The following is a 15,862-nucleotide window of genomic DNA, read 5'->3' as shown; positions in this document are numbered from 1 at the left end:
GTGAACCGGGACTAAAGCCCCTTACGGGCCGGGGCTATAGGCCCTCTCCCCACTAGTGTGGATGTTTATTATTTGTTACTTGTCGGATGTTATCTTTTCAAGTATGTGGTGAGCTTGCGAACCTATGTTATTTTTTCATGTGACTTGATCGAATGCTCTTGTTGACTTATGCACTATGAGTATGAGACTTATTTCTAAATTGTGATAATTATCATGTACTATTGAGTTGAGATAATGGATATTTTTGTTAAATGCGCTATCAATGAATGTATACTCGTGTACAATTTGATCTACCCGTTGGGTATCCAACGGGTATGGGTATCCGTCGGGTATGGATGTGGGTAGAGTTTTGTACCCGTGGATACGGGTATGGATAGAGTTTTCTACCCGCCGATTATACAGGTATGGGTATGGTATTGCTCTACCCGTCCCATACCTTACCCATTGCCATCCTTCTGGAGGAGGGAGTACTCTATACTGATCACATCACATGCAACCTGGTTGGAAAAAAAAAGAACATGGGCGAAGGCGGCTGCTGGCTGGATCAATGAAAACCCAGAGAATTAAAGAATGAAAATGGATTGTGGGCTTCCGTGTGACCAAGTACGGGTGGTTGACTCCGTGGCCAGTGGCCTACAAGTACTCGTCCAACTGAAACTAGCATTGCGCTGTCTCCCCGCCCCAGCACCCGGGCTTGTAGAATCGTCTCTTAGTCAAACTCGAGCTCTGCACGCCGTTGAATATGCCAGGAGGGGGAGGAGCCCTGGTGGTGGACGCCGCCGGCGCTGCGGCCTCCGGCTACAGCAGCGAGATCACGTTCACGGTGGTGATGAGCTGCCTCATGGCGGCCTCCGGCGGGCTCATTTTCGGCTACGACATCAGTATTACAGGTCAGCCAGCGCTGTGATAAACTCTCGTGGTGTTTTTAAGCTTGTCCTCTGTACTTCGTTAGTTCTTCCTCTTCTCGCTGAGACGCTTGGCAAGGAATATGACCATGATTAGAAACATCATAGTATATTATCTCATAGGTACTCCATCCGTTTCAAAAGTACTTCCTTCGTTTCTAAATATAGATCTTTCTAGAAATTCCACTATAAACTTCGTGATAAAATATCTTAAAAGTGTTATATTTAAAAACAAAGGGAGTAAGTGCCATGATTAGTTAAGTACTAATATGCTTTGTGAGAGCTAACTCCTGTAAATCCGGCCAAAAACGAATCATGGAAGATCTACTACTAGTTGTTTTCACTGAGATCCAGTCCAGGGTCGAGCTGACTTTTAATAGTATATAGTACTCTACTTGATTGTGAGGCCTACATAGTGTTGATTGTGAGTCATCCAGTCGAGGTTCTTCTTCTTCTTCTAGTACCGTACTTGATTGTGAGTCATACATCGTGTTGAATGGGCATGGGATATATGTCCTCACTGTCTCGTGGTTGTTTGGACCTTTCTTTTTTCTTTTCTTTTATCGAGGCTGTGGTTGTTTGGACCTTTCAAGTTGATGGAGGCGTGGCAAATGAAAGGCTTTTCATTTTAATTTATTTGTAGTAGAGAGAGAAGAACAGGACATCTTGTCCTGTTAAGTTACGCACTGAACTCACCCGCAAAAAAAAAAAATTACACACTGAACTGTTGGAAAGTATTCAGGTTTGATGTAGATGTGTGGACACTGATTGATGCAGATGGAGCTAGCGATTGAGTAATTTGAATGAAGATCAAGTCGCTAACAAGTTACACACTACTCACATCGAACTCATCTAGCCTAAAAGATCCAGGGGATCTATCAGTTTGGACCTTTCTTTTTTCTATTCTTTTATTTAAGGCTGTAGTCGTTTGGACCTTGAGAGTGGATTTTCAGCTCCCGGATGCCTAGGCACCCTCTATGAACAGTAAAATCAAAAGAAATTAAAAATAAAAAAGAAAATTAAAACTTTGCAGCATCAAAGATGATAAAATTTTGTAGGTGTTCACAAGTTTTCATGCCAAAAAACTATTCGAGGAGCTCTACACACGGAAAATATTTCAATGCTTGAAGTTTTGAGCACTTTTAGCGATGTAATCTAAAACTTGTTTGTACATCTTTCTCTACATGATATTTTGACATGAAAATTTGTAGGAACCTAAAAACTTTTATCATCGTTGATGCTGCAAAGTTTCAGATTTTTTTAATTTCGTATTTTGATTTTTTTTTTATTTTACTGTTCATAGAGGGTGCCTAGGCAACCGGGAGCTATCACACCTTTCTTTTGGACCTTTCAAGTTTATGGAGGCATGGCAAATGAAAGGCTTTTCATTTTAATTTATTTGTAGTAGAGAGAGAAGAACACGACATCTTGTATTGTTAAGTTACGCACTGAACTCGCCCGCAAAAAAAGAAATACACACTGAACTGTTGGAAAGTATATATTCATGTTCGATGCAGATGTGTGGACACTGATTGATGCAGATGGAGCTAGCAATTGAGTAATTTGAATGATGATCAAGTCGCTAACAAGTTACTCACGTGGTAAAAATAAATTTCAGGCGGGTTGACGCAGATGACGTCGTTCCTGGAGGCCTTCTTCCCGGAGATCATCGAGAAGATAAACAACACGCAGCAGGACGCCTACTGCATCTTCGACAGCCAGGTGCTCACCACCTTCGTCTCCTCGCTCTACCTCGCCGGCGTGTTCGCCTGCCTGGTCGCCGGCCACGTCACGAGGAAGGTGGGCAGGAGGAACTCCATGCTCATCGGCGCCTCCTTCTTCCTGGTCGGCGCCGTCCTCAACTGCGCGGCCGTCAACATCTACATGCTCGTCATCGGCCGCATCTTCCTCGGCTTCGCCGTTGGCTTCACCAACCAGGTGAGGCCGTCCGTCAGCAACTCTGATACTCCATTCATTCCATAATGTAGGATATATGAGTTTATTTTGAAGTCAAACCTCACAAACTTTGAATTGATCAATTTTTTTTTAAAAAAATACATCTACATATATCCTTAGTTTCATCATGAGATAACTTTGATATTTATATTTCTATATTTAGTATTATAGATAGATATAAATAGTTTTCCGTATAAATTTTATCAAAATTGCAACGTTTAAATTTGATCAATATTGGTTGTGAGATTCTTGCAGTCTGCACCCGTGTATTTGGCGGAGATCGCGCCGGCGCGGTGGCGCGGGGCGTTCACGAGCATCTTCCACTTCTTCCTCAACGTCGGGATGTTCGTGGCCGACCTGGTCAACTACCGCGCCAACACCATCCCGGGGTGGGGCTGGCGCCTCTCCCTCGGCGTCGGCATCATCCCGGCCGTCGTCATCCTCGTCGGCGCCGTCTTCATCCCGGACTCGCCCAACAGCCTGGTGCTTCGCGGGAAGGTCGAGGAGGCCCGCCACTCGCTACGCCGGATCCGCGGTCCAGCCGCCGACGTCGACATGGAGCTCAAGGACATCATGCGCGCCGCGGAGGAGGGCGGCCGGCACAAGTCCGGCGCGTTCCGCCGCATCATGTTGCGCGAGTACCGGCCCCACCTGGTCATGGCGATCGCCATCCCGCTCTTCTTCGAGCTGACGGGCATGATCGTGGTCACGCTCTTCGCGCCGCTCCTCTTCTACACCATCGGGTTCACGAGCCAGAAGGCCATCCTGGGGTCCATCATCACCGACGTGGTCAGCCTCGCGTCCATCTCCGTGGCCGCGTTCTCCGTCGACCGCTTCGGCCGCCGCTTCCTCTTCAAGCTGGGCGGCGGCGTCCTGCTCGCGTGCCTGGTGGGGATGACGTGGATCTTCGGCGCCGAGCTGGGCACCGACGGCGGGAAGGCGATGCCGAGGCCCTACGCGGTGGCCGTGGTGGCGCTGGCGTGCCTCTTCGTGGCCGGGTTTGGCGTCTCCTGGGGCCCGCTCAAGTGGATCATCCCCAGCGAGATCTTCCCGCTGGAGGTGAGGTCGGCGGGGCAGAGCATGAGCGAGTCCATCTCGCTCACGCTCACCTTCGTGCAGACGCAGTCCTTCCTTGCCATGCTCTGCAGCTTCAAGTACGGCTCCTTCGCCTACAACGCCGGTTGGGTCGTCGTCATGACGGCCTTCATCATAGCCTTCCTTCCGGAGACCAAGGGCGTGCCCATAGAGGCCATGGGCGCGGTCTGGGCACGCCATTGGTACTGGAAGCGCTTCGTCAAACCGGCACCAGCGCCGGAGCCGACACCAGACAAACAGACCGACGGGTCACTTGAAATGTAAGAAGCTCCGGCGTGGTTGTAGGGTTGACATGCCCCAAAAAAAATTGTACTTATCATAGTTTAGTGACAGTGTTGGTGTGATACAACACTTCGAAGATGTATATACAAGTGTTTTTACTATTTCATTTGTGCCTCATGGTCAAGTTTGAAAAGAAAATGTGCATGGTGAGTTTTTTTATCCCCTTTTGTTTTTTCTTTCTTTTTTGGACCAGTTGCACATTCTCATCCTATCCATTAGATTGATCATAGGTAGTGGATTAAAGGAAAGGCTTTACCAAAGTCTGTATCACATGCTGAACCGTTGGATCAAGTTGCTTTACATGCTAAACCGTTGGATCAAGTTGCTTTATGATTCGCGTCGACGCACATGAAGGTCTGAGTGTGCTTCTTTATCTTGTGTGTTAGCAGCCTATATATATGCACGGCAACCCATATTGTTCTTCGTATCCTTTCCTTGTCGTTGCGGGACATCCTAATTCCTGCATAGAGCGATGGATGCCGAGCAAATGTGTACGAGATGCTCGTTGCGTCTGCCAACCAAATGCACAATGACCCGCGAGGCTTTGGGCCGGCCTACTGTGGGTGCGGGGTTCTTTTTCCTTTCCATTGTTTTTTAATGAAAACCAAATAATGTTCAAGAAATTTTTGAACAATTCCAAGAATTCCAGAAAACTTCACAATTATATACATCAAATGTGATTTCTTTTTACAATTTTCATTTTTTTATGAGTTCAAAAACTGTGTGTAATTTTTTTTAAATGCTCACAGATTCAGAATTTGTTCAGGAATGTTAAGAAATGATTGTGAATTTTAAAAAAATGTCCACGAAATCAGAAACTATACATGAATTCAAATAAATGTTTGCAAATCCATAAAACGTTCATAATTTGAAAACATGTTGTGAATTTCAATTCAAATCCAAAAATCCAAAAAACAATCACGAATTTCAAAAGTATTTTTTGATTTCCAAAAACCTTCCTTCAATCAGAAAAAGATTGCTAATTCAAAATCAGTTCTTGGATTTCAGAAAATGATTGTGAATTCAATACTTCTTCACAAATTCCAAAAAAAAATAAATGAATTTCACTAAATCTTCAGAAGTTCAAAAATCAATCACGAGTTTCAAAAAATGGTTGCAAGTTTGGTAAATGTTTACAAAATTCAGAAATAATTTCCAATTCAGATTTATTAATGAATTTGAGTGTGAGTGTAAAATACTTCAAGAATTTTAAAAAATTTAGTATCTGATAAACCTGAATTTGCAAATTACACTTGATTTTCAAAAATCTCATGAATTTGTTTTTTTCACAATTTGAGAAAATTACAAATGAAAAACCGCTGATTTGAGGGAAATAGTAATAATAATAATAATAAAATGTAACTAAAAAAAAGCAGAGGAAATACAATCTCTCCCTAATCTCTCCCTAATAATAAAGCGTCGACTGCTTCTGTTGTCCGTCGTGGTATTTTTGCAAAAAAAAACCTCCTGTTTTTGGAGAATCAACCCGCAGTCCCTTCTTAAGTGGATCTGAGAAAACGCTTCATTGTTTCAAAAAGCCCCCTACATTTGTAAGAATTTCAATAAGCATCCTAGCTTATCCATTCCCTTCTCCACCGACGGGCAAGGAGGCGATGGAGCTCGGGGAGCCTCCGGGGGGCCTTCTCGCCGGGGAAACGAGGCCGAGAGGGCGGGCGGAGGCCGAAGCGGGCCGGCGCGGGAGGCCAGCGGGCAGTTCGGTCGGTCTAGGCTCGTGGCTGCGAGGGCCAGCGCCGAGCGGGACGGCGCCGCGGCGGCCGTCCAGGCGCGGTTAGGGAGGACTATCGAGGAGTGCGAGGCGGAAGTCGTCGCCGGGAAGTTCCCCGCCGCGCCGCCGACGACCAGGCCGCAGGCCCCCAGCGGCACCCCGGAGATCAGGCCCCTCGTACGTGACGACATTCCCCTCTTATCCCGGCACCTGACCAACGAGTTCCGGGTTTCACTCGCTGTGCTGAATTGTGCGTTTGTTTGATGTGTGTGCAGGACATGGCGAAGCGCCCTCGCCAGAACCGGAGGTCGCCGGCGCTCCGGGCAGCGTTCCAGGAGACCAGCATTACTCCCGTGAACCTCGTCCTCCCTGTGTTCATCCATGAAGGTTGGTAATTGGGATACTGGAACATGGTTGGTGCAACCGCGCAAGCATAACTGAGATTGGTGGGTTACAGTTTGGCTAACTGGTAGTATTTTTGGTACTGATGTGCAGGTGAAGAAGACACTTCCATTGGAGCTATGCCTGGGTGCTTCAGGCTTGGATGGAGGCACGGGCTTTTGGAAGAGGTACCCAACTTACTGCGACGATGCCTTGAATTATGATACATTAGGCGATTTTGTGGAGTAAGGACATTGCTGTCCCTATATTTTGCTTCAATAACACCATACCAGAAACAGTGCATGTGTATCCATATTACAATGATACTTAGTAATGCGCTGACCGAAGAAAACAATTCTGTTGAGCTGCTATTTTTCACAGGTTTACAAATCACGGGATGTTGGTGTTAACAGCTTTGTGCTATTCCCAAAGGTTCCTGATGGTTTAAAGGTCTTCCCAGAAACATAAATTCTTTTCGTCTAATTGAATTCCGTCGGCTTTATGGAATAACTATAGCCTTCTTTGTCCATCAGACTGAAACAGGAGATGAGGCATATAATGATAATGGTTTAGTGTCCCGAACAATCTGTCTGCTCAAGGATAAGTACCCTGACATTGTGAGTCACGCGTTTCATTTGATTAGTCATTGTTTCATTACATCATTTATGCTAAATGCTAACATGTTTGGTTCCCATCATACTACCATTTAGGTTATCTACACTGATGTTGCTTTGGATCCGTATTCTTCTGATGGTCATGATGGCATTGTGAGAGAAGATGGTCAGAATTTATTCCTTGCAGATTTGCTCCCAGAGTCCATTGCTTTAGTGATATCCTGAGAAGTTTATTCGGGATATGCCAAAAATCTAATCATATCAATGCAATGTTCATGGCTTAATACTGCTACTGCTCTACTGTCGTACCTATTAAAAAAGCTTCACTATTAAGTTTTATTCAGACCAGTAACTTAACCTGATTTAGAAGAATGGTGAGAAACTTAAACTGATAAGAATGTTGTACTGTCGCACATATTAAAAATGTTGTACTGTCGTACCTATTAAGTACCTATTAAAAAACTGATAAGTTTTTTGGATTATGTTGGATGATTTCTATTGGAGATGGCAGTTTTTACATTTTACATCGTATTTACACGCAGAAACGTCTTGCAGTTTCCCCTTAATCGAAATTAGATAGAAGATTCAATGTCGGCTAAACACGAACCTGATGCTACGTAGAATAATTTAATGTCAGACAAGAAAACTGAAAGCGTCAACCATGTTTTCCTCTGTTGTGTTTGCCAACCTGGGAATAAAATATTTATATTTACATACTGAAGTAGAGTACACAAAACTAAAAAGGGTCAGCTTCATCCTTATGTCCAGTTCAGCTCTGAAACTAGAAAAACAAGTTACATCAATCATTCTGAATGCTGAAAATCCTATCCAATTTCTTCATGAAATTAGTGTATTCTCTCCAAAGAAACATCATTTTACTCCTAATAATATGCATGCATGCATGTGAACAGTTTGTCTGTGGAAAAGTACCCTGGCAACCCGATGATGGGCCGCCGTGAAAGCGTGGACGGAAAGGTTAGTCCATGGCTCTCAGTTTCCCAAACTAGATTTCATATGTTTGCACTCAATGCTTCTCAGTTTCGTTACGGCGAATTAGTTTGCAATCTCTACCCTGTGTCAATTTCATATCAGGATGGCAAGTACACATGGGTGACTTACAAAGAAGTATACGACACTGTGATCAAGGTGGGGGCTTCAATCCGGAGCTGCAGCGTCAACAAGGTATGTGCGACCAGCGATCTCGGCATTTGATGCTTGTTCCGTGACCTTGCACACTCCTTTTCCTCTGAGTTAACACCGGAAAATTGGGAACGGTTCATGGTTCCTTCCGGTATTATTATGTGAGAACAAGGAAGGCAGAAGCCAGGCGGCGTCGCATGTCCGTGCGGAGACAACGACGCCCACTGGAGGATCTTGATCTGCCACCCAATCAAGCCAAGCATCAACCCAACCGCTACTCCTCCACATCTCCAGGTGGTGCTGCTCCACGATGTCGCTCCCTGTGTATGTTGTGGCCCGAGCCCTGTCCGCACTCGTTCCTCCGCCGCAGCGGGATGCAACCTCCTTGGAGCAGCGTGTGAGACGCACTGTCGGAGGAGGGGGGGTCTTTTATCTACAGCGAGGATGTGTAAACTGCCGCGGAACTGAAGCGCATTGAAAAGGTGTTCAACCGCCCTCGCTTTTTTCCCTCTCCCTCTCGTATATGTGCTGGAAAGATGTTGCAGCAGAAACTAAGGCATGCAATCTAAATTTTGTGCAGGGGTGGCCTAAGGGCACAACATACAAGCTTGATGTGGCTCGAAATTGGATCAGCGGTGGCCCAAGAGCCTGGTGCGTACGGTCTGGTAATAATGCTCAGGCAATGGTGGCTGAACAAAGCATCTCCTCATATCATCGTCCTCGTTTGTACTCTTTATCATCTTATACCTCTGATTACTATTTTGGGCCGCATGCGCAGGTATTTGTGGCACAAACAATAACATCGACCAGTAGGAGCAAGATGAAGCGACGACTAAGCTAGCTGCTAGGATATATCTCTCTCACACACACAGTCACACACACACACACACGTGCGCGCACGCACGCACGCACATACATGGGTTTGCCATGACCAGAGCACTTTCTTGATTCTAATTTCTAACAAGACATAGTTAAGTGCCTTCTTTCTGATGGCTTGCATAGAAAACGTCTTCTAAATGTTAAAGTTAAATGGGCTAGCAAACAATAATGATAATTGATTTGTTTTCATGTCCACCTTTTTGTACACAGCTTGGGAAAGAACGTGACTCATGGTACAAACTTGACATTGGTGCGGCCTTGAATGGCATGATTTTTATGAGTAGCCTCAGCCTGTTGTTCCCTATAGATCCACAATTCAAAAGATCACTGGGATATTGTTTCAGAAATACAATATCAATGTCCTGATGCATTTCAACTTTCGTTGTGTTCTAGGGACCAAGTGTTATTGATCTTGAGGTGTGTAACCTTTGTACCATCTCTGTTTCTAAATAGATGGTGTTTTTTTGTAGTTTGTGAAGAAATATTGCATGCAAGACACCAACAAAGAAGCATGTCGCTGCTGATCCTCGGAATCATAGCTTGATGTGCATCTGGAACTAGCAGCAGCTTGGAAATAGCAACTTGAAGGTTCAAACAAATGTACATAGTGAAATTTAGAGTTCCAGCAGTACATATGTGCATGAGTGTTGTTCACTTGGAACTTGCTGTGGTGGAGACGTTCGACAAAATAAATGTGCATAGGCCCCGGAACTTCATTAGGTAATTTATTTAGTAATTCGGCCCGTCAGTACACTTGTTTATACTGTATTTTTTGTTGGATCTTGGTACTTCTCAATAATTTTAAACTATTGTATTGTTTTGTTTCTTGCAAAGTTGTTTGAGGGGTATGTGCAAACAGTTGTTTGAGTGTTAATCTATTGTGATTTCTAAGCACATGTTTATTTGTTTTATTGGTACTCACATCGACCCTAAGAAGTCCATCTATGCACGCATGACCGATACAAATAGAACGAAGTAGGAATCATGTGCAAGACAGAGACACCATCAACCGGTTGTCCATCACGTCTATGACGTGAAATGTTGACGCCCATAGCCCAAGGCGGTGCTTTTCGGAGTAAACAACCTAGCAAGTGCATGAGTGACCAATCTGTACGTCATTTTGGCTAGAAGAATGTACCTTTTCCCTACTACAATTCCTTCTTCCATGCAACCACAATGTGCTTAGTGGCGTTAATTTCTTTGCCCGTTGCAACGCACGGGCATTTGTACTAGTAATAATAAAGAAAATACGGTTTCTGATCGTCCGTCATGGAAATTACACCTAAAGTTTGCATAAATTACCCACCATGCCACCGGTAAGTAATAAAAAACGTTTCACAAAGCAAAAAATCTTGAATTGGGCTGGCCCATGTAAAAACCTACTATATTACGCTCTGCATGCTGGGAGGATATCCAACACAACGTATGGGCCGGCCCATCCACAGACGCCTACTTTTACTTCCGTTTATTTATTTATTTTCAGTTCGGTTTTACTTTTTATTTTAAATAATTTAGAACTTCAAATAATCTTTAAATTTTAATAAACTGAAAACTGTAAATCAACATATTTAAAAAATTAAAATGTTTGTGACTTCAAAAACTGCTCGGAGTTTTGCAAAAAGTGCTCGCATATACAATAAAATGTTTGCAATTTTAGAAAAAATGTTTGTACAATAAGAAAAGTCCATGATCTCAAATACAGTTTCATATATTAATAATTATTAAAGGCATTTAACAAAATGCTTTCTAATTCGAATATGTTAATGCATTTAAAAAATGTCCTAAATTTTTTAAAATAGCTAATGCCTGTTTTGATAGTTTCATTTTTTTATTTAAAATTTTCCATTCCATTTTTGTTTATTTATAATTTAAATAATTTAGAATTACAAAAACTTTTGCATATTACATGATCTCAAATACTATTTCATGTATTAAGAATTATTAAAGGCATTTAACAAAATGCTTTCTAATTGAAAATATGTTAATGCATTTAAAAAATATCCTAAAATTTTAAAAATAGCTAATGCCTGTTTTGATAGTTTCGTTTTTTTATTTAAAATTTTATTTTCCATTTTTGTTTATTTATAATTTAAATAATTTAGAATTACAAAAACTTTTGCATATTAAATACTAGGAATTTTGAATTAAAATGCTGACGAATTTTTATTTTGAATTAAAAATAGGATTCAAAAAAGCGCCGGATTTTATATTTTGTTTGCAAATTCCAAAACAATGTCCATGAATTTAATAAATATATGACTGATTTATAAAAATGTTTGTTTATTCAGAAAACTTCATGCGTTTCAAAAAAGTTTGGGAATTTAAAATAAAATACTCCAACATAAAAAATTATGTTCGTCTTTTGTTGAATTGATCGCCAATTCAAAAGAAAATATTTAAACCCTTTCGAAATATAAAAAATATTCACGATTTTTAGTAAATGTTTGTGAATTGTAAAAAATGTTCTCGATTTTAAAATTATTCCCATATTTGTAAAATTGTTCACGAAAGATGTAATGTATGTAGTTAAACATTAATGCTTCTAAGTCTTTGTGACAATATACCTGTGTGAATTTTGAAGAATTAACTGTTGAATGGATCGGATTAGTATTGTATGTTTTCTAAAAAAATCTTGAAATTCAGAATAAATCTTTGAGTTACCAAGCAGTGTTGCGGGTTCGTCGACGGCCCCGACCTGAAGGTCAAGCTGCTGGCCGCCGCGGCCGGGCTGCAGCTGCTGGCCTCGTCAAATCTCCGCATCGTCCACATCCCCGCCGCCTCGATCTGGATCGAAGGAGGGCGAGCTCCCTGCTTACCTTGACCACGGGAGGACCGCGGGTTAGTTCGGATTAAATACAGGGGGTTTTCATAAAAAGTAAAAAACGGTTCGACCCGACTTACAGAAGGACTGCGAGTTAATTACCTGAAACGACAGGGACTTTTTTTACAAAAACGCCACGACAGACGACAGAAGCACTCTGTGCTTTATTATTAGGGAAGATCTAATATTTCGCCCGATGCAACGCATGGACATTTGTACTAACATACAACAGGCCTATTACCGCAGACAACGATGCGCGTTTGGTCGTTATCCTCGGAAGAGGGCTTTAATGGGCCAAATTATAGCGCGCTTTTCTTTCTCGTGATTTGGACTCCTTGGATTTTTACCGGGGCTGTATCTTTTACAGTCCTTTCTTTTCCACTTTTGTGTTTGCATGTACTTTAGGGTGGTGAATTCCTATGTCACTTCCCTTTCTTTTTTTTCCTAGTTCCCTTTTTCTTTTCTCATGTTTTCTTTTGGTTTTCTATTTTTCTATGTTTTTCTATTATTAGTTATTACTTTTGTTTTACCTTTCCTTTTTTCCTTTCACCTTTTTCTGGTTTTGCTTTTTGTTAGGTGAATATGTAAACACGTTTCAAGTATGATTTTATCAGTGAGGTTTGAGTTCATGGACTTGTCAAACCTCAGTTGACTAAGATTTAATAAAGATTCACTTGACGCGCCAAACCATCGGATCAAGTTGTTTTATGATCCGCGCGGGTACATGTGAAGGTTTGAGTGTGCTTCTCTATCTCGCGCGGGTACACGTGAAGGTTTATGTGCGACAACCCGTATTATTTTTCATATTCTTTTCTTGTCGCCGTGGGACATCCTAATTCCCGGATAGAGCAAATGAGGCTCAACAAATGTGTAAGGGATGCTCGCTCTGTCTGCCAACCCGTGCGGCTGGCCACTGCGGCGGGCGCAGCGTTCTTTTTTCTTGTTTTTTTCCTTTTTTTTTTTTTGCTTTTCTCTTTTTAGCGAAGACCAACGAATATTGACAAAAAATTTAAACTATTCGGGACTTCCAAAACACGTCATGATAATATAAATATTCATGAAATCTGAAAATTGCAATTTTTGTAATTTTTTGGTGAGTTCAAAATCTGTGTGCAAATATTAAAAAATGTTCATGGATTCAAAACATGTTCAGGAATTTAAAAATGATTGAAAATTTCAAAAAATGTCCACAAAATAAAAAACTGCTCATTAATTCAAAAATCTTTGCACATTCATAAAATGTTCAGGACTCGAAAACATGCCATGAATTCCAATTTTTCACAATGATTTCAGAAAGAATTTCCAAATTCAAAATATCTTTATTAAATCAGAAAAAGTTTGTGAATTCAAAAACTGTTCTCGGATATGACCTAGTGATCTGAAGTCAAAATATTGTTCACAAATTCCAAAACAATTAACGAATTTCACTAAATCTTCACAACTTAAAAAATCATTCATGAGTTTGAAAAAATGTTTGCGAGTTTGACAAATGTTCACAAAATTTAACAATAATTCTGAATTCAGAAATATTCATGAATTTACGCAAAACATGAGTATGAAATTGTTCATGAATGTTAAAAAATGAATATCTATAAAAACATGACTTTTAAAAAAAAATCTTGATTTTCAAAAATCTCATGAATTGGCTTGAAGGCATCTACAATGGGGACGCAAATTTTTTTTTAAACACGGTCCTTAATGCCCGATCCATTAAAAAAGTAGAAGAGAGTTGTCCGCTTAATTAACGGAAACCCGGGTGAAACCCGTTAAAACCCGCCCCCAACACGGCACCAACAACCCATGCCGACCCCAAGGCCGCGCACCAGGCGAGTCGCGGCTCCGTCACCTGAGCAATCCGCAGCCAACACACTACAACCAAAGCCGAAGCCATCGTTCCGGCATCCACGCCGACCCCGAGGCCGCGCACCACGCGAGCCGCGTGCCTCGCTGCCCAAGCAACCAAAGTCGGCACCCTACATCTATCTCTCGAGCCGCCGCTCCGATGTACACATGATGACCGCACACGCCGACCCCGATGCCGCGCACCGGCTAGCCGCCAGCTTCATCACCCGAGCAACCAAAACTGACACCACACAACGAAATTCGAAGCCGCCGCTCCGACATCCACACTGACCCCAAGCCATGCACCCGGCTGGCCAACGAAACAGCCACCCATGTGACCAATGCGACACCCCTTCATGCAGACGAGGTCTGGAACCACCGTTTCGACATCCACGTCGGCCCCGAGACTGCGCACGACTCGAGCCGATGGCAAATGCAAGCCAAGACCACTCCAAAACGAAGCCTCCAAGAAGGAATGTGACACCGGAGCGTCGCCATCGTCCGTTCCAGGAACCCGGAACAGGGGTTCCCCCCAGAGTGCAAGAGAAGATGTCTTGGGCCCTCAAATGAAGATGCCTTCAAGAAGGTGTGCGGCGCCCACAAGCGTCACTGTTGTCGGCTCCGGCCAAGGCCAGAGCAGGGCTTTCACCCCGAGCAACCAAAAGAAGTCTTGCCCTCGAATTGGCATGTAAGAGCCACCGCCCGCCTGAACCACCACCCACCACCACAACCCGGAGCCACAGATACCGATACCGCAGGAGGCAGAACCGACCACGTCTGGTCATATCCGACACCCCCCGGGCCGGCCCTGAGGGGGGGGGGGGCGGGGGGCGGCTGCCCCGGGCCCCCGACTCGACTGGGCCCCACCATGTACTTAGTTCAACGTGTTGCACGTAAAAAGCAAATCCCATTGCCTCGCTCAGGTTCACATGAAAATAAAGGCAGTCTCGGCCTCGCGTATGTAGGCATCGGCCCTAGAAAAAATAACAACGGAGAAGGTTGGACCGCTAGAGGCATTATGATGGCCGAAGAAAAGAATGATGGTTTGACCAGGACTGGAGGCACGACCGCACCAAGTACAAAAACAAAGCTGAAAAATCTTCTAGTATTTTCGCGATTTGGATCTAACGCGGCTGCGTTACCTAGGTAGCTGATGGATTCGTGTGATGCCTGATCGCCGCCATCTGCCGGCTTGCTGCCTGCAACTCCAGCCGGAGAGGCAGACATGCCCAATCGTCGATTCTTACGCAGCAACGTCAAGAAGCGACATGCCGATTTCAGTTAAGGTACGATTTTGCAAATCAGTACTTCTTCCAAAGTTCCAATCCATAATAAGTGCCCTGGTATTATCTGAGGAAGTAATGTTTTAGGGATATTTGATAGGTCTAGTAACTTTGTGGTCGTATCGAATTACCTGAATTTTTTTCCAGCACCATCATGCCAACTAGAAAAGTGCGGTTGATGGTGATAGGAGAAAACATATACTCCCTCTGTTCCTAAATATATGTCCTTTTAAAGGTTTCACTATTGGACTGCATACGGCTGTATATAGACATACTTCAGAGTGTAGACTCGTTTATTTTTCTGTATGTACTCCCATACTGAAATATGAAAAAAGACTTATATTTAAGAACGAAGAGAGTACATGAGTTGATAGATTTTGAGAAAGAATCCATCGATTAGTCTTATGAGAACAATCACCTCATCCACGATGAATTGGTGATAGTCTCTATGGAGGAACAAACTAATCAATCTAGAGTAGGAGAATCCTACATAAGTCTATGTTGACATCAACACAATTGATAATAATTTGAGTCACAATGATCTCATATTTGACTCATCTCCTACATAATGTAATATAGACGAGAAACTTGTTTTACTACGGATATTTATGAATCAAGAAATTAGGGTAATTTTAATAACAAACAAGATTTCATACATAATATGTGTATTGAATCACATTTCCATAGGGCCCCATGTTCTTGTTTCGCCCCGGCCCCCCGAATTCTCAGGACCGGCCCTGGACACCCCACACCATAGCCACAGTCAACCCACCGGCCAACACCAAGCGACCCTGGCATGACCGATGACCGACACACAGCTCAGCAGCCGCAGAATCCGATGCACCGAGCTCCAGCCATGGCGCTGCGCACACAACCACCACGACCGCCATCGCCGAAGAAGAGGTATGGGGCCACCGCCCCAGCGTCCGACCACCACA

The 15,862-nt window shown here is 43.2% G+C and overlaps 1 protein-coding gene across 1 annotated transcript; it reads left to right on the top strand.

Annotated features, from left to right (window-relative positions):
* The first annotated feature begins 665 nt into the window (after nucleotides 1–665).
* Nucleotides 666–4,388, top strand: LOC123407915 (sugar transport protein MST1-like). The gene is made up of 3 exons (XM_045101191.1): nucleotides 666–890; nucleotides 2,524–2,843; nucleotides 3,117–4,388. The coding sequence occupies exons 1-3, from the start codon at nucleotides 743–745 to the stop codon at nucleotides 4,218–4,220; spliced, it is 1,572 nt and encodes a 523-aa protein (XP_044957126.1). The 5' UTR covers nucleotides 666–742; the 3' UTR covers nucleotides 4,221–4,388.
* The last annotated feature ends 11,474 nt before the right edge of the window (nucleotides 4,389–15,862 follow it).

The sequence above is a fragment of the Hordeum vulgare genome, chromosome 1H (genome assembly GCF_904849725.1).
Source record: "Hordeum vulgare subsp. vulgare chromosome 1H, MorexV3_pseudomolecules_assembly, whole genome shotgun sequence".
NCBI classification, from domain to species: Eukaryota; Viridiplantae; Streptophyta; class Magnoliopsida; order Poales; family Poaceae; genus Hordeum; species Hordeum vulgare.
This window is presented reverse-complemented; position numbering and strand designations above follow the sequence as displayed.

Coding starts and splice junctions, on each gene's coding strand:
- LOC123407915 (XM_045101191.1), top strand. CDS start 743: ATGCCAGGAGGGGGAGGAGCCCTGGTGGTGGACGCCGCCGGCGCTGCG. Junction 891..2,523: donor CTACGACATCAGTATTACAG/GTCAGCCAGCGC, acceptor AATAAATTTCAG/GCGGGTTGACGCAGATGACG. Junction 2,844..3,116: donor CCGTTGGCTTCACCAACCAG/GTGAGGCCGTCC, acceptor AGATTCTTGCAG/TCTGCACCCGTGTATTTGGC.